Raw genomic sequence first — 18,307 nt, forward strand, 5'->3', positions numbered from 1 at the left:
ACTAAAAACAACACGGACAGCATCAGGTACAAGTGACCTTCTACTTAGCCTACATACCAAAGGAAAAAGCATGCATCTCTATACTATAATTTACCTCCAACCTACCTAATGTGCAAATATATAGCCAAAATTATGTAGTTCCAATGTATTCTGTCACCTGTTACCTTTTCCCCCATTCTTGCTTTGTCACAGTTGCTTCAATTAACAGGGAGTTAAAGGTTGAGGGATAGATTGGCAGAATCAATGGGAAACATGTAACTTCAGCTATATATATTTTTGAAGGCCATCAAAGATCAGGGCCCTCTAGAGCAAGAATAAGTAGAGATGTGTACTTTGAAATACCTTCCCAGGACATACTTTAGCCTGTAGACCCATTCTTGAAAGTTTCATTTTCCTAACCTAACCTCTTTCAGTGATAGCAAGAAGTCAATCAACTAGAATTTTACTGGATAAAATTACCATCCTTTGGAATAGACTCTGAATAGTCTACCCTAGCCTACTTCTTCAATAGGATTAAAGACAGTCTCAGAATAATGATTTGGCAGCCCATAAATCCTCAACTTATCTGTAATACTTCACCTAGGCCTGTTTACAGAGCCTAAAAGGAGTCAGTGCTTAGAATGCTCCCGTGTGGCAATTTAATGGAGCCTCAATGTTACCTAGAAGAAGTCAATCCTTAGAATGATTCCAAATGGCAATTTAAGGTAATAATTATGCCTGGATATGCAAGAAAACATGGAAATCTTTAAATTAAATAATAAGTTTTTCATTCATTTAACCTACTTGCTAATAGATAGCCTACTACTCAGGGTGTCCTTTAATGTTTATCCCAAAATATGGTGATTTACTAACCTGGCTCAGATCCCTCTCTCTTTTGCAAAATCACCGTCCCACCTTCTTCCAAGCAAATAACTTGATATTCCATTACTTCATTCTTGTCCATATTTATTTTTTGTTGTATGAGATTTTTGTTGAAGAAGGTGAATTATGTACTTACTGCGCTAACCATTCTTTTGAGCACGGTAAGAAAATCACTTACTGCGGTTACTGCCAGCAGTAACTATTCTCGTTCCCAGCGGGTTGGGCAGTAACCATTTTCCCGCTAGGAACGGAAATAGTTTCCATTCTGTTACTACAGTAAGTCCCTGGAACACACCCATAAATAACTTAAATCAATTAACTAGGGTCATAGGTTAACCCAAACAAATGTAAAAACTTGTTTGATCTAGTCTTAGAAATTAGAATTATAAGTCTTATTTTCAGTGGGTAATACAAGCACTATGATTTAAAGATTGGTTAAGGCTAGGTCTTAAAAGTAGCCTGGCTCCAAATAACCTTCATTAAGGATTGGTCTTCTTTGAAGGAAACATCTTCAAAAGAGTGATAGATCTTAACTAAATATCATAATTAAAAATCCAAATATAAAGTTTCCTTAACTGTAGGCTATATCTGCTTTTTCCCTGCCCAATTTTTCAAAATATGTAAAGGTTTAGAATAGCCTAGCTTCTCTTCAGAAGGTGACATGTTAGAACAAAAGAGGATAAAATTCTAGTTGAGTGACTTATTGCTATCTCAGAAAGGGGTTAGGCTAGAAAAATGAAACTTTCAGGGATGGGTCTACAGGCTAAAGTATATTCTGGGAAAGTATTTAAAGTGCCCACCTCCACTCCTTCTCCCTCTAGAGAGCCCTAGAATTTGCCTACATGACAGGTCTATACCTATTGAAAGTTTGAAAAAATAATATTTTACCTTAATTTTCAGTTACCAGTTGCCTTTTCTCTGCCTTTAGGTCTAAAAATACAATTCCTGTTATTTGAGTAAAATTCTGAGCAATATCAATGGATTTTTTTTCAAAATTTAGGAAATGTATTTGCGTATCTTTAAAACCTTATAAGTTGGGATTGAGCAAAGTTGTGAAGCAACCATTTTTGTTGTTCTTGATGTAAGCAGAAGATCTATTTTACAAAGTTTCACTTTTATAAAACACACATTTTTGAAGGTCAGGACCCTCTAGAGAGAGGAGTGAAGGTAGGTACTTCAAAATACCTCCCTGGGGCATACTTTGGTAAAATTATATTAAACGACATAACTGGCTTTCATATAAAGTGAATATACCAATTGATGCCTATTTCTATGCTATTTACAAATACTTACATCTACCTCAAATTTAGATTTAAGCATTTTTTGAGCTCATAAAAACTACCTAAATATGGGGTATAAAAAGGCCAAAAACCTATGTCTCAAACTTTAAAACATTGATCCCAAACATATTGTTTCATTATAAATCCATTTTTTAATGTTATATAATCCACAAGCACTGATTTTCTAACATTAATTTGGATAAATTAATTTACTCTCTTAAAAAAGTAACTCTATTAAAATGTTCTCTCTTAAAATGTGCTCATAAATATGATGTTACTTGTGTTATTCTTTTCTTAAAACTAAGACTATTAAAAAAAAAATTTAACTTGTGACCCAGCCAAGCAGAAAACAAGATAACATCCTAGAAATGCTACTTGTTAGTTTTCATGGGATTGAGAAATTGGTCAGCAGTTTTTTTCAAAAATGCAATCCACAAATTTTGAGGGATTTCCCCCTAAAATCTCACTGTTTCCCTGAAAAAAATTGGTTATTGGAAAAAATCATTTGCCCAGTGTAGCCACCTTTAATGATTTATTGGTAGTGACTATCATTTCTACTTACTTAATATAATTTTTCATTAATTTCCAAAATTTTTGTCTCAATTATTTTCATATAATCAAAAACCAGAAAGGTTATGAAAATAAAGATATTTCTCCCTATGTCAGTAAAAGCATAATGCTCATAGGATAATACAATTTCTTCAAAATTTTCTTGAAAGTAGTAGTAAAGAATTTATCTGAACACATTTATGTTCAGTGGTATGCTGAACATTCATGCTGAGAGGGTTTTTAGACAGATCAACCATGAGTTTTAATTTTGTTTTCTTTTGGCATTCTATTTAATTTTCAAAGGTCTGAAGACATAAGGGACTTGGAATATACAATAATTCTCAAATGAAAAAGTTATATTTTAGAATACCATTGTAAAATCGAAGTATGGTTCATATCTAGAGAAATGGGACAATTTTTTGGTAAATTTATAGATATTCTCAAAACTAAGCTAAAAATTAGGTGAATGCACTCTATGCATTTCCCATGTTCTTTTGGAAGATAACAGTCATTTTACTTAGAAACTTAATAGACCCTGTATTATGATACCCCTTTCTCTTATTTTTAACTATAGAACAGTGCTAAAATATTGAATAAAAACTTAAAGTCAAGATTTGTGACCTTTTTCTCAAACGTAAGATATCTTAGACATTTTTTATTGAGATATAACATATTTGTTATCTATATATTATTTATTTCTATTTTTAATTCATGATTTGTGGGAAATCATTTGAAAACTAATATGCAAGATGCTTCTGCTTTTGTTTGCTTGTTATCTGCTATTTCCTTTTTTTTTTTTTTTTTTTTTTTTTAATAAATGCATTAAGTTCCTTTGTTTCTGAAATTGCATTCCTTTATTTTTAACATATCCCAATAACTGGTTCCCTCTCTATAATCATGTTGTTCATGCTAACAGGCTTTGTTTCAAACAAAACTGTCACTGATTCTTGATAGCAGGATGATATAGATGGCAAATGATATTGTGCAGGTAAAAAACAATCAAAGGCATGTAATTTAAGAAAAAAAGAAAATTAAAGTTGGGTGTTTATATTTATTTAAATTGAATTCTCACCATGGTTATTGTGTCATGATCTCCTTGTAAAATTTGGTTATGCCTGTGCTATATGCAAAACCTTGCTTATCTTTTTATTTTTTTTTATAGTTTGCTGAATTTTTTATTCATTTTTTAATATTCTATATCTTTTTTCAGCTGTTTGTTTGTAAAAGTACCAAGTACACTAAAAATGAATTTTGATTCTTAAAATTGGTTAAGAGGGACCTAAAACAGTCATATACGTCTTATAAAATTAGGAAAAATGGGAGCTCAATTTAGAAATGCAAAAGATACTTGATGCAGATATGGAGTTTCAATACCTATTGAGTGCTTAGTTCAAACGCAGATCAAGAGCAAAATATTGAAGGGGGATTAGCAATTTGAATAAAGCACAAACAATTTACCAAATTGACAAGTTTATTTTAAAAAAGAGTGAATTTTTTTTGAAAGTGGTTTTTAAACTTTTTAGTTGCAACAGGCTATGGTTTATCTTTAGTAGGTTGCTAAAGAGGCTTGGAGGGGTAAAATTAAGAAGGTTGGATTGAAGGTTAGTCAAGCTATTAGTTTTGACCATGTAAATTTGTATGGTCCCAATTTTAGAATTTAAAAGCCAATTTTAACAGAATATACATATTTAATAATCTGGAAGGATATTAGAAGAATTGAAGATCTGTGGTTAATTTAATTTGTAAGTTAATAATAATATGTAATATTCTCTGATTTACTTCCTCTAAAAAATTTTTAATTTATAGCAGGTTTGCTTTGACAGAATGATGGGTTTCATTCTCTAATCTATATTCTTATATGGTAAGTTTGCATGTGAAATTATTATTCTGTTGAATATATTGTTTACAACATCAGGAAATTCTCCTAAAAAATTTAATGTACGGAAGTAACTTGTTTTTTTTAAGCACGTTTTTAAATATTTGGTAACAATATGACTTGGTTTATCTTTATTAGTTGCTAAAAACGTAAGTCTAGATGGAACACTATTAAAAAGGTTGAATGGCAAACTTCTGGAAAACTTTTGTTTCAAATTGACATAATTTTAAAGGGTTTCTGGGTATTACAACATCTTTGTCCTCTATCTTAGGCTACAGCTGTCACTGTAACCATGGCATGTAGAAAATTTGTTGAACAGAGATTATTATTTTGTTTTTTACATCAGTATAATGTCTTCAGGTGTTATTAAAGAGTTGTAATAAATGGTGAAATTTATTTCATAATGACATTGGCATAGATGCTGAAACAATATTTGGATAAAAAAGTTATTGAAAGCAAATTTAGACCTTGTCATAAGTCAGTCCCAGGAAGATTGTCCTCCTTAGTTATCCTAAACAATTGACCAATTTTTCAATATTATTTTAGAAAAACATTGTTACATTTTATTTACTCAAATATTGTTACATATTTCTTAAATTTCTTCAGTTTACTTTACATTTGAATTTCAATTTCCTTTAAAAGGTAATTACTTAATTTTTAATTAACATACCCTCTTGGGAATCATAATGACATACACAATAGGGCTACACTTTGTAGTTTTTTTAATCAGTAAGACCATGAATAATGCTTTTTTTTAAGGAGTTAAACCATATTTTCCAGCCTAATTGTTTTTGGCTTGGAAAATTCACGAATGAAATGTAGCTAACAGTCGTATTTTACTTTTTTACCGTGAAAGTTTATTACAATTTAAAATGAACAGCTGCACTTTAAAAATAGTTATATCAAAAAGGCAGTTTTAGAGTTTTTGCACCCTTTTCTTAAAAAAGCAAAATCAGATTTCTTATGCCTTTAACTTCTGAAGGAGTTAAGCATATTATTTAATCTGTGTTAAGATAAAATCTGCTTTGAAGTGGCTAAAAGCTGATATTAGTCATCAATCATTACATATTTTCTATTTTAGGACTCTTCTGGCCAAAACTTATGTTGTATCCAAGTGTTGATGACAGTACTATACTTCTCATAAGTTGTAAAAGCTCCATTCCAAGATCATTCATGGACTTGTCATAAATTCTGAAAATGACTGATCTCATTGTGGTTTCTGAGGATTCTTTCATTAAAAGCGGTAATTCTATACAGTTAAGTTTTCTGTTACAAAATAAAAGAAAAGTTAATTTGATCTGGGAAATATTTGTCACCTTTTATTGTCCTTTCTTATTAAGTGGTCACAAGGGAAAAATGTAACTGCTGCACAACACATTTAAATTTAGTTTATTAGCTTGTATATTTAAATTTGGTGGGACGAGTAATCATCCTGTAGAAATTTTTTCAGTCATTCTGTCTGTTTTTCTGTCAATCTTTACCATTTGCAGGTATGATGAACGAAGAATTACCAGCAAAGCAGGGGTTTTGTATCTCTTGTTTGGGAACTAATGCAGAAAATACCCAATGCATTTGTATTTATTTCTTTACCTTTAATTTGTCAATTTTGCTGTGATTGTTAAGCTGTAAAATGTTTATTTTTTGTTTATATTCTTTTATTCAATATTCATTTTTCTAATTCACTACGTTATCCTAAATTTACACTTACGAGCAATTAGTTCTATGTTATGAAATTTTTTTTTTTGAATTTTAGGTTTTATTTTTTCTATGTTAATGAGTTTTATTGAATGTTTCAGGTTTTGCTTTGCTTTATAAAAAGCAGATTTTAAAATCAATTTGTGATAAAACCTTAATAGACATCTAATTTTATATATGTATATACAATGTCTGTATCTTTGCATTGTTATGCGTAACTAAAAAGAAAAAAGTAGTTAGATTTGTTTACTTTTAAAGCTTTACTGTTAAATTTTTCTATATCTGCTTAATTTAAAACTTGTTTTAGAAGTTGAAGACACTTTACCATGTGACTTTGAGATACCCTTTCATTTTCCAAGCCATCTTTTCTCACTAGAACGTGAAGATGTCCCCTTGTTCAATTTACCTAGCATTTCAGGAGCAAGTAAATCTGAATACGACGCCCAGGAATCAGAAGCCAAATGTAATAACAGCAAAGGTACATCTGAAATATTGTGTTTTGTTGATTGATATGTATTGGATAATGTTCTATTGGACAGAAATTAGACAAAGGGACTTAATCGTAAAGTAGTCCTTTTTGTCTTTTCTTATTCCAATGTGCAGGTGTTTGCCAAACCGTTTTTGTAGTCTTTCATGAAAAATTTTAAAAATTTAGTGTAAAGTAGTTTGGTAGATTTTATTATTCTTCAAAAGGCTCTATAATAATTGTTAAACCTACATCTCTAAGTAAATTTTACAATCCATATTTACAGTGTATTTTTCTCTCATTATAATAATTTTCTTGATTTATAAAATAAATATTTATAAATAATTATTTATAATACTTCTTAATAATTCTCTCTCTATTAATAAATAATTATCTTTTTTATTTATAATAATTTCTCTTATAAACATCTGTCCATCATTTTGATTTCAAGTTGAATTTGCAAGAAGCAGAAAATCGGCTGTTATGATCTGAACTGCCTACCAAAAATTTTTAGTATAGAATATTGACTGAAAACACTAGATTCAAATAAAAATACCAAATTCATTTTGTGCAGATGAAGTCGAAAGTTTTTTTGTTAGTTTTTTGAACGAATTGTTTTAAATATATAACAAAACGAGCATACCGAGTCGCATTGAATAAAAAGAAATGACCTAAGTCAGTTTAACCTTTGGCTTAGAAATAATAGTTTAAATAGGGGTAAATCTTCTTAATAGAAAGTGAAAAACAATACAAAAAAAAAATATACCACGTGTTTACTGGTGATGATGTCACTGTATGTGCTACCGAAATATCCAAAAGTTTGTTGTCCTTGTTTTTGACTGTCTATTTGAAACTGTTTAAATGTGTGTTTTTGAAGCTGTTTAAAAGATGATTTATGCTACAAGCGCTTGCCTCGACTAAACTATTTGAACTTGCGCATAGAGTGCATACAATTGAGACACCATTTAAATGTGATTTGTATATAAAAGAGTATTTTCATTTTAGTAGGCTCTGAATAAGCCCTTTTCTTGATAAAATCTCTCAGTTAATAGACTGCAACAAGTCCTATCAAACAAAAGTGATTTTTATTTAAACAAGATGATTTGATGAAGAACTGACTAATTCCCATACTTAAATTAGCAGTTTGAATATTTATGCTGTTTTCTGGTAATTCCGTTTTTTTTGCAAGTAAAATTTGTCTTTTTATCCAATGACCAATGTGGAACCATATTAGCTGAAAAAGCTGAATCCCGGAAAAATCTTTTACGGAAAAATTGTCTCTTAAATGGATTATCTTGGATGAAACAGAAGTTTACATTGTTCAGAACTGAAATGCACAATAATCAGGATTTTTAAGCAATCAAAAATTTATGCAAGAAAGCAAGATATAAGTAGTTTTAATTTTTTTCATCTAGTTCCACAAAAAGAAAAAAAGATGAAAAGAATCAAAAGGCTAAAGAAGCGGGAACCATTAATGTATTGTCAAAAACAAATTTGTGGCTAACGTATTTCTTTTTCTTGTTTATAAGCGATCCTCACTGAATTACTCTGATTTTGATTTAAAAAAAAAAGAAAAGAAAGAACCCTGTAAGATAAATTTCAGTCAGAGGTGCAATACTTTGTCTATGGTATTGTGCAGACTTATGTATATTTAAACCACGAGACCCAACCGCACAAAAAAAGACATAAGTTTTCCTGTGTCTGTTTAATTTAAAATTTATTTTAGAAGTTGAAGACGCTTTATCAGGTGACCTTGAGAAACCTTTTCATTTTCCAGACTGTATTTTGTCACCAAAACGTGAAGGTATTCCCTTGCTCAATTTACCTTGCATTTCAGGACCATGTAAATTTGAATACGACACTCAGAAATCAGAACCCAATTGTTATAACGATGAAGGTACATCTGAAATATTGCGTTTTTGTTGATTGATATGCATTGGACAATATTTTATTGGACAAAATAAGGACAAAGGAACTTGATCTTAGATGACATTTCTGTTTTACCTTATTCTAATGTGCAGGTGTTTGCCAAACCGGTTTTTTTTAATCTTTAATGAATATTTTAAAATTTTTACCTGATAGCAGTTTGGCAGGTTTGCTATTTTGAAAAGGTTTGATAAAAAGCATTAAAACTAAATCTCTATATAAATTTTACAATCCATATTTATAGTGTATATTTCTCCTTTTAATTCATTTTGTGCAGATAAAGTCAAAAGTTCATTTGTCTGTTTTTAGAACGAGCCGTTTTAAATAATTAGCTAGAAAAGCAAAGCAAATCGCATAGGTTTTAAAAAAAGCAATGAAAATCACGTTATCCTCAGCTCTTGCAGATAACAGTTCAAATAGGGATAAATCCTTTTAATAGAAAGTGAAAAACGATGACAAAAAAATTGGCTATTTGCTGATGACGATGTCACTGAATGTTTGACCAAAATATGCCTTTTCGTTTCTTTTTTTTTTACTGTCTATTAAAAGGATTTATCTCTATTTGAACTGGTATTTTCTAAGGCCTAAGGAAAACGTGACTTTCTTAGATTTTTTTTTTATCCAAAGCTTTGCAGCTACTCAAAATATTCTTACCTTCAAATTTACCTTTTGGATCCTATTAGCTCTTCCTCTTTTAGTTGCAATAATTTCCAATAGTTGTTGTAATATTTCCTATCCTTCAATTTCAGTTTGATTTATCCCTCCGTATAATTTCTGAATGTTTAAAGTTTCATTTTCCTTTTTTTGTTACATTAGAATAAATAATTTTAAAAGGTAATAAAAGTGTCACAATGAGGGTGAGAAGAGGGAATAAAAATAACATTAGTCGTTAAAACATCAGAATATATACCATTTTCTTTTAACGCTGTAGACTTTTAGAACATATTGAAGTTTTTTTTTTACTCTGTAGACTATCAAATCATATTGAAATGTATGTTTTTTGTAGTCGGTTTTTAGTTAGATATTTTGATTTATTCGCTTTTTTTGGTTCTTAACTTTCTTTAATTTTTAAAAAAAACATTCCTTTTTTTAAAGAGACTTTTAAATTTTTAGGTTGCTTTTCATCAAACATGTCTGGACCACACTTACAGGGAAATACTTCACTAGTTATTTCAAAGAATCCATCTACGAACAGTTTCTCAAATGAATCAGAACCTGAAGAAAAAGGCGTACAAAATCAGGGAACAGGTTTAAAAAGTTGCCTGCAAAGTATAAGGTATAGAAATTTGGAAAGATGTCAAAAAACTCATAAAGAGAAAAAAACATATTTATGTGAGGTATGTGACAAAATATTTTCTCGAATGCGTAATTTGAACAATCATCAAAGAATTCATACAGGTGAGAAACCATTTAAGTGTGATGTTTGTGACCAAACCTTTTCTCAATTATCACATTTGAACCGGCACCAAAGAGTACATACGGGAGAGAAACCGTTTATATGCGATGTATGTTTCAAGACCTTTACTCTGGGACATAGTTTGAACAGGCACCAAAGAGTGCATACGGGTGAAAAACCGTATAAATGTGATGTGTGTGACCAAACTTTTTCTCAAGTAGGATATTTGAACCGGCATCAAAGAAAGCATACTGGTGAGAAGCCGTTTATATGTGATGTTTGTAAAAAAGGCTTTTCTGAACTGGGCAATTTGAACAAGCACCAAAAAGTTCATACAGGTGAGAAGCCGTTTAAATGCGATGTTTGTAAAAAAGGCTTTTCTGTACTGGGTGGTTTGAACAGGCACCAAACAGTGCATACGGGTGAGAAGCTCTTTAAATGCGATGTATGTAAAAAATGCTTTTCTGAACTGGGTAGTTTAAACAGGCACCAAACAGTGCATACAGGTGAGAAGCCGTTTAAATGCGATGTATGTAAAAAATGCTTTTCTCAATTGGGCAGTCTGAACAGGCACCAAAGAGTGCATATGGCTGAGTAGCCATTTAAATTTTTGTTTAATGTGAGAAGTGTTTTAAGCAAGTTTGCAGTTTAAATGCACATCAAAGACTGCATACAGGCGAGAAATCTTTCAAATGGATGTGTGTAAAAATAAAACCTTTCTGATTGGTGTAATTTTCACCAGCATCAAGGAGTTCATGCAGAAGTTTAAGAAGATTATCGTAAGACAAACTGTGTCCTCATTGATTAGGGATTTTAATTTTCACTACCACTGAGTAGTTCTTAATAAGAATAGTTTTTTAAATTAGATAAGTTTTTTTTTAATGTTTTTCTATGTGTTTAGCTTCTATAGCAATTTCATCATCCTCCTGTGAAAAGTAGTAATACAAATTTGCTTAATTGTCACAAATGTGATGTATGTTAAGAAATGCTTGTCTACATCAAGGTTTTTGAATGAGCTCCAAAGAGTTTATCCAACTATTTAAAATATTTTTTAAAAAAATATTCAAAAGATGATTTAAAAGAAACTATTTAAAGGATGGTTTATGCAAGATGCGTTTGCCGTGACTTGGACTGTCTGAACAAGCGTAAAAATTGCATAGAAATGAGACACTATTTAAACGTGATTTATGCAAAAGATTATTTTCATTCAAGTCTGCCCTGAATTAGCATCCAACAACCTATTCAGAAAGACCTCTCATTTTATGGACTACCCCAAGACCTTCTGGCACTATTGTGGTTTTTATTATAAGAAGAAAACTTCATAAAGTATTAATTTTTCACATATTTTTGGCTAATATTTAATTTATACTTTGGATGTTTTTGTCTAGTTTTCTGGTAATTCCATATTTTGGCAAATGAAGTTCGTTTTTCTGCCGATCACCGATATAGAATTACATGAGAAGAAAAAAAACAACAACAAAATCCATCTCAAATCAATAACCTCAAAAGAAACAGAATTGTACATTGTTTAAAGCTGAAATGCATAATAATCAAGATTCAAAGAAACTTAACATTTACCCAAGATATAATTAGTCGGAATTAGTTTCATATAGGTCCACAAAAACGATGAAAAGAATAACAAGGCTAAAGAAAGGGAAACTATGAATCAATTAAAAAAAAAAAAAAAATTATGGCTCATTTGTGTTCTTTTTTCTTGTTTATAAACTATCCTTTCTGATTTACTTCGGTTCTGATTAAAAAAAAAGAACCCAGTTGTGTTTTTTATTTGCTTGGAAATTCCATTTGTCAGTACTTGGAAAAGTTCTGTTTTGTTACTTGAAAATAAAAGTTATCTTCCCTAAAGTATTTCAATGTGCTGTGTTATTAAAATGTGTTAAATATTTTACTCTTTGAATTTCTTTATTATTTTTAGAATTTTGTTTGCTATCCTAAGTAGACCACAACTTTTTTTTTACATGGATGCTGCTTGCAAATGATCGAATTTATGCTAACTCACATCCCTTGGCCAAGGTCACCAAAATTTTGAAAAACTGAAAGACTTGTTTGTTTGTCCTACCATTTGTGCTGGCCTATAACGGGATTCAAAGTAAAACCCAAATTTGTTATTGGCATTGAATAAGGAATACCAATGAAAAGAATTTTTTAATTACATTTCATGAACTGATGCCAACATCTTCGTGGTGTAAGAAGGCTCTTATGTAGTAAAAGAGCAAGTCCCCTCCTCCCAAAAAATAGACTAAATATGTTTGTTTTGATTCTTTCAACGAACGGTTTAAGAAAGGATCAATGCCAAAAAATTATTTGTTTGACTTCTTTTGGGGCGTAAAAGAAAAACTGATATGATTTAAAGTTACTGCTGTAAGTTCCTTTGTTAAGCATATCCTAAGGTATTCTTTCCTTCCCTAGGAAATTGGCTTAAATTAGGATGTCTTTAAGGAAAATTGACTCCCCGCAGCCCTCCGAGGTAAGGTTGCAAGCTATGAAAATTGACCATTATTTAAATATATTATTGGCTATTAGGAGTTTACAGATATTTTTCGAGGAGAATTTATCTCGAGGACTGGAGGGGTTTTAGTGACAGGATCTTTCCGAGGGTGCAAGGGAATTTTGCTTGGAGGAGGAGCTTGTTTTCCTGACGTTATTTAAAAAAAAAATCAGTAATTAAATAAGTTTAAATATTAGTGAAAAGAAATATTAAACGGACAGAAACTATTATCTATATAAAGGGGGTTATAACATCATCAATACTTGCTCTTTACGTTAAAGTCTTTTTATAACTTTCAAAAAGCTTATTATACAAATCTAACAGCCGATGTGTTTGAGGTGTCATTCTTAAATAATTTAATAATAAGTCAAATCTTATTGTAAAGAGCAAAAGACAACCCACCTCATATGCGTAATAGTTTCTGTTAATTTTAAGTTTTAATGTTCCTCCTTAGTCTCTGTTGAAAAAGCTTTTTTTTTATTATTCAATAATACCGCAAAACCAACAGGATTTAACTGTTATTTGATTCGTGGAATAAGCAATGGAAAATGAAGCTTAATTTGCAAAAACCTTTAAAAAATTCCAAATTAAACATTTTGTTTCAAGTAGTTGCAATAGGCCTGCCCCCTGTAACTTGCAAACATAAATAAAATAAGCGTGAAAAATAGATGTCAGGGTTTACGGAGTCGACGATCTACAAACATTACAATGTTAAAAGACTAATCTACATTATAACTTAAATCAATTAATTAAACTCAAAGGTTAATTCAGAACAAAGATCAAGAGAGAGAGAGAGAGATTGGTATATTTAAAAACTATCGTAGCATAGCTAAATCCAGTTTTTTCACAAAAATCATACATTTAAACAAAAATCACACACTACAACTTTTCAAAAAAGTTTATTTTGTAACTGAGTTCGGCTATTGAGAGGGGCTGGTTCGGGTAGTAGTGATCGGTGGCTCTTATTGGCTAGGATGAATTTTCCAAATTGGCGAATAAGGTGTTCAAGCCGGACTTTAAGTGGAGATAATATGAAAAAAACTTCGTTTTCTTAAAGAGTTAAAGTGGCTGCGTCCCAAAGTCGAACCTTAAAACGTACAGGATTAGAAGGGGCAGTTGGGGGGCTGCCGCCCCCCAAACCCCCCGCTTTTAAAGACCCTTTTGGACAGGTTTTTTTGTGGGGGGACTTCATTGTTACTAATTACTAGTTTCGGCGCAATGGTTCTCCTGTCCTCTTGTGTTTAACATTTTTCGAAGTTATTCCATTATTCAATTATTTTTTAATTAAAAGAGGGCCTTTCCGAAGCCAAGAGCGGGGGGTTAGCAAAAAAACAAAAAACCTGTACAAAAGAGTCTTTAAAAGCGGGGGGTTTGGGGGGCGGCAGCCCCCCAACTTCCTCTTCTAATTCCTGTACGTTTTAAGGTTCGACTTTGGGACGCAGCCTCTTTAACTCTTTAAGAAAACGAAGTTTTTTTCATATTATTTCTGTACGTTTTTCTACAATCCATGGTGGATGTAATTTAATAATTCCTGTACTCCTCGTAGAGGAATTAGGAGAGGAAGTTGGGTGGCTGCCGCCCCCCAACCCCCCCGATTTTAAATCATTGTATAAAATAGAAAAAAAAATAGATAGAATGACTGAAATGTTTGTTTTGCTCATAAGAAGCTAATATTCTGTTATCTCTCAAATGATAAGCAGTCCAGGTGTTAACAAAATTATACACTTTTATTTTGATCGCTACGTCCAAAAGCCTATAATAAAGAATTTATTCTAAAAATGCCTTCTCATATAGGAAACATCTTTAGGTAATTATAGTAAATTATATATTATTTATCTTATTTAGCAACTATTTATATAAAATAAGTAAATATCCACGTTTCATTAAATCGAGAAAAACTTAAACTTCTTCAAAACATTTGAAAATTCACCTAAAAATTGGCAATGAGCACTTAAAGGCTATAAAATATATACTTAAAGCACATTTATATCACACTTATTTCGGACATCGCTGAGGATTGCCCCAGTTGCAAAGTCCCCAACAGGGTCAAAAGTCAGTTCTTTTGGACATGTATCTTACAGCTCCAGTCAACTCGTGCACAATTTATAAATTTTTTACAGCTACCAGAATGGGGGAAATTGCCCACATCGAAGCATCTTACACGTCCATTCACAATCTTGACTTTTTCTAACTTATTTTCTTTAAAATTGTCAACAACTTCATCATCACTTTCATCATAATAGTCAGAATCACTTTCACTTAGGAGTGGATCTATAGTGGGTTGGTGCTGTCTTTGACGAAGAGGTGAGTCATTGATTCTTCTTGGCAAACTTGGGCGTTGAAGACGAGTGAATGGCTGAGGCCGTTTTTGTATAAAAGGTTTCACAACGACTTGTTCAGAACTTTGCACAATAGTCACACTAGGAACAGATGAAACTTCGGCACTTTCATCGATTATTTCATCGTTGTCGAGATCTGCTAAAATTTCGAATTGTTATATTCTATTTCAAAATTAAATTGCTACACACGGGTTGATTTTTATATGGATTTTGCATTCTCTCCTCAGCTATATTGTTTTTAATATCATAAGATTTTCTTGCATAAATTCAATCAAAAACTTATATTGCAAGTGCATTTTAAAGTCGTGTATTCATACACGGGTTGAAATGATAATCTTATTCATGTACGATGACATTTAACGTAAATGCTAACCTTTGCCACTTCCCCGCCACAATGAGGCGTCACTGTTTGTAATCTGTTGTGTGTTTGGTTTTTTTTTTGGTACTGCTGTGCTGTGTCATGGTTGACTATGATTCTTAAGCTTGCAAGCTCTGACCGATGACAGACAACAGATTACGGGGAAGAAAAGGTAGTCTCACTGCCTAACCGCGGCAGATCACTGACGGTTTTGGTGTTTTTAAAAAAACAGATGTGGACAGTTGTTTCTAGAGAAACAGATTGTTTACGTTTTGTGACATTTGATGGCAACTGGAATCTGAAACGAGAATTAAAGTACTGTTAATTGCTGATTCACAGTTTCTGAAGTATCATGGATGTCATACCTGAAAAGTCTATATCTGACGCGTTTTTGGCAACTCTTACTTCAGAGTCGTTACATTTGCACCATGCACCTTCCAGTGTTCTGCGGTATACATAGTAGTGGCCCTGGTTTCCAAAGCTGGACCCTGAGTGAATGACAACAGCAATTGCACGGTATCGTATTGATGACATTGTGCCGAGGTTGTAGATGTTGCCGTGTCTGAGGTCAGCGTCATCTGTTCTATGTAAAAGAATTTGCTCCGGGTCGAAGTCAATGACGCGTCGCGTAATCTTGTGGCAGAGTGTTCGTCTGTCCAGATTGAGGGCCAAGTACTCAGGAGCTTGAGTGAAGACTGTTTTCAGTTTGGTGACGTGACCGTTGGGACATGTTTCGCCGGGCTGCTCTGGGATTAGAACCGAACTGAAAGAAATGTCGTTGTTGTCGATAATTTCGTTGATCGCAGGCTCGTTGGGATTTAGAACACCTGGAATCGGAAATGGACAGTCTGGAGTACCTTCTGGGTGCAATGCGGTTTTGGACCAGTGGCACGTGCTGCAGACAGAAAATCTATGAATCTTGAACTGGTACAGGGAGCGAAGGGGGCTCATGTCATTGGCTTGATGTTCTGCGTCGAGTTGTTCAAATAGGTGGAACCAGAATTCGCATAGCGATTGCTGATCTCTGCCTGTGTAGTTGTGCTGTGGCGGCAGGAGGCTACGCACAGTGTCCATAGTTTCATTCTTTCCGAGCGAACTGAGTGCCAATCGTTTGAGTTCTTCGGCGAGAGGTCCGTGCATAACTGAAAGTACTTCGAACAGCTTGTAGTGCATGGCAAAAAGGCTTTGCATCGTTGCGTTCGCATAGCACGCTGAGCCGTCTGTATTTTTCAGGCCTTTTCTACCCGGGCCAATGCCACTGCGATAGTTTTGTTTGACAGCTGTGTCGTGCTGCGTTTTCTTTGTGGGAAACGAGGTTTCAACTGCTTCCGCGTTCAATCTCTTGGTGGGCGCTTTTTTCTTCGCCTCACTTGTAGTGGGTTTCACTTTCCGTGCGGGAGTTGGGTTAATCTTGGGCTTATCTTTGGCTGCATCAGGTTTGGATTTCTTTGGTGGTACGTCTATGCTGGTGCTGCTACTCGGTTTTCGTTTAACTGGTTGCTGTTTCGCCATTGGAACTGTGGGAACTTTGAAGGGTTCTGGTATTGCGAACTGGGGCAGATCTGGACGATACTTTTGTCGCAGTCTATTGTACTCGACTAGAGCTTCTGTGTCTGCACAAATTTTCCTTCTGTCAAGATCGATGAGGTGTAGACCTTCGCTCATGGTGACACGAGAGAGAGCTACATAGATCATACCTGGTCCGAAACAGCAATCACCTCCGTCAACTAGTGCAGTCTGTAGACTCAGTCCTTGGGATTTATGGATGGTGATGGCGTAGGCCAGCGACAGAGGAAACTGTCTACGTGTGTAGTACACCTCTTTGAGAGCTTCGAATTTCATTGTTTCACGCTCGATTTCCACGATTTTATCTTGTCCGTCGAACTGTACTTGTATGCCGACTGCTATATTTGCCGCTGTCATCTTGAATCCTTTAACATAGCCCATGGAACCATTGACGAGACCTTCTTCTACGTTAACGTTTCGCTGTAGCATGACGCGAGCGCCGAGTGCCAGTTTGAGGTGAGAAATTGACCCGGCGGTTCGTTTGCTGTCGTTTTCAAAGCTCTTTACGTTTTCTGCAGCCTCAGCTTCAATACGCTTGTCACGGAGGACGGTGGAAAGTCTATCGATGGCAGTGAAGGTGGAAATGTTGTCTGAGGTTTTCGCAAGTAGCGTTTCGTTTATCGATCTGCAGTCTACGTTTCTTGGCATGAGAATGACTGGTGTTTTCCCAAGCGCCACTAGTTCGATATACTTGTCGGCAATCTCCTCGTTTGTTGCTCTGCGATTAGATTCGATTTTTCGCCGCTGTAGCTGTTCGTGATTGTTGTCTGTGCAAATTCCTACGCGAATATTTTCGAGAAGGTTGGCATAGTCTGTGTCCGTTTTCTGACGCATGTTAATAGTGAGCTCGTCATATTCAAGGTGACTCCAGAGATCAAATGTTCCCATTGAGCCGATCCGATTTTTGATTTCCAGCCGTGTGAGTTGCTTGAACGGTGGGTTTGCGGAGACAGGTCTGAGTTGTAGAAAGTCGCCAAAGACTAGCATATTTGCGTTTCCCATGACAGCGTTGATGCTCATGACTTCTGTGAGTCGCAGATGGATGTACATGAATGCGAGCGCGGAGACCATGCTTATTTCGTCAATGATGAAGAGATGTGTTTTCTGTAGGATTGCCCTGAGTGTCAGCAGTTGCTCAGTGTAGAGTTCAGAGTATTTGGAGGTTCCTGCTTGATCGACGGGCAAACTGAAGCATCTGTGTATTGTTTCTCCTTTGATGCTGTATGCTGCAAGTCCTGTGGGAGCCATAACGATGACGGGACATTTGTCTTTGCTGAAATGATGACAGAGGATGTTTCGAATCACTTTTATCACAACTGACTTGCCTGTACCTCCGAATCCTGAGACAATCATACGGAGTGGTGCTGTCTGGTTGGGTGATTTGACTGCGTTCGTCACTTTGTCAACAACACGTTTCTGGTCAACATTCAGAGACAAATATTCTTTTGCCACTTGTTCTTTTGTGTTGGCGTTGAGCAGTCGTCGATTT

At 33.8% G+C, this 18,307-nt stretch overlaps 1 protein-coding gene across 2 annotated transcripts; it reads left to right on the top strand.

Annotated features, from left to right (window-relative positions):
- Nucleotides 1-1,134: 1,134 nt before the first annotated feature.
- LOC136036680 (zinc finger protein 664-like) lies at nucleotides 1,135-11,955 on the top strand. 2 transcript variants are annotated; one of them, XM_065718994.1, is made up of 4 exons: nucleotides 1,135-1,208; nucleotides 5,648-5,809; nucleotides 6,569-6,739; nucleotides 9,767-11,955. In XM_065718994.1, the coding sequence occupies exons 2-4, from the start codon at nucleotides 5,764-5,766 to the stop codon at nucleotides 10,645-10,647; spliced, it is 1,098 nt and encodes a 365-aa protein (XP_065575066.1). In that variant the 5' UTR covers nucleotides 1,135-1,208; nucleotides 5,648-5,763; the 3' UTR covers nucleotides 10,648-11,955. The 2 variants fall into 2 exon arrangements, with proteins under 2 accessions (XP_065575066.1, XP_065575072.1); XM_065719000.1 differs by lacking the exon at nucleotides 1,135-1,208 and adding an exon at nucleotides 1,260-2,028.
- The last annotated feature ends 6,352 nt before the right edge of the window (nucleotides 11,956-18,307 follow it).

Source organism: Artemia franciscana, chromosome 2 (assembly GCF_032884065.1).
Source record: "Artemia franciscana chromosome 2, ASM3288406v1, whole genome shotgun sequence".
In the NCBI taxonomy this organism is placed as follows: domain Eukaryota; kingdom Metazoa; phylum Arthropoda; class Branchiopoda; order Anostraca; family Artemiidae; genus Artemia; species Artemia franciscana.

What these genes read in the sequence shown, in the direction of transcription:
- LOC136036680 (XM_065718994.1), top strand. Translation starts at nt 5,764, where the DNA reads ATGACTGATCTCATTGTGGTTTCTGAGGATTCTTTCATTAAAAGCG. An exon ending in GGATTCTTTCATTAAAAGCG is followed by an intron (nt 5,810 to 6,568) that starts GTAATTCTATAC and finishes AACTTGTTTTAG; the next exon opens with AAGTTGAAGACACTTTACCA. An exon ending in CAAATGTAATAACAGCAAAG is followed by an intron (nt 6,740 to 9,766) that starts GTACATCTGAAA and finishes TTAAATTTTTAG; the next exon opens with GTTGCTTTTCATCAAACATG.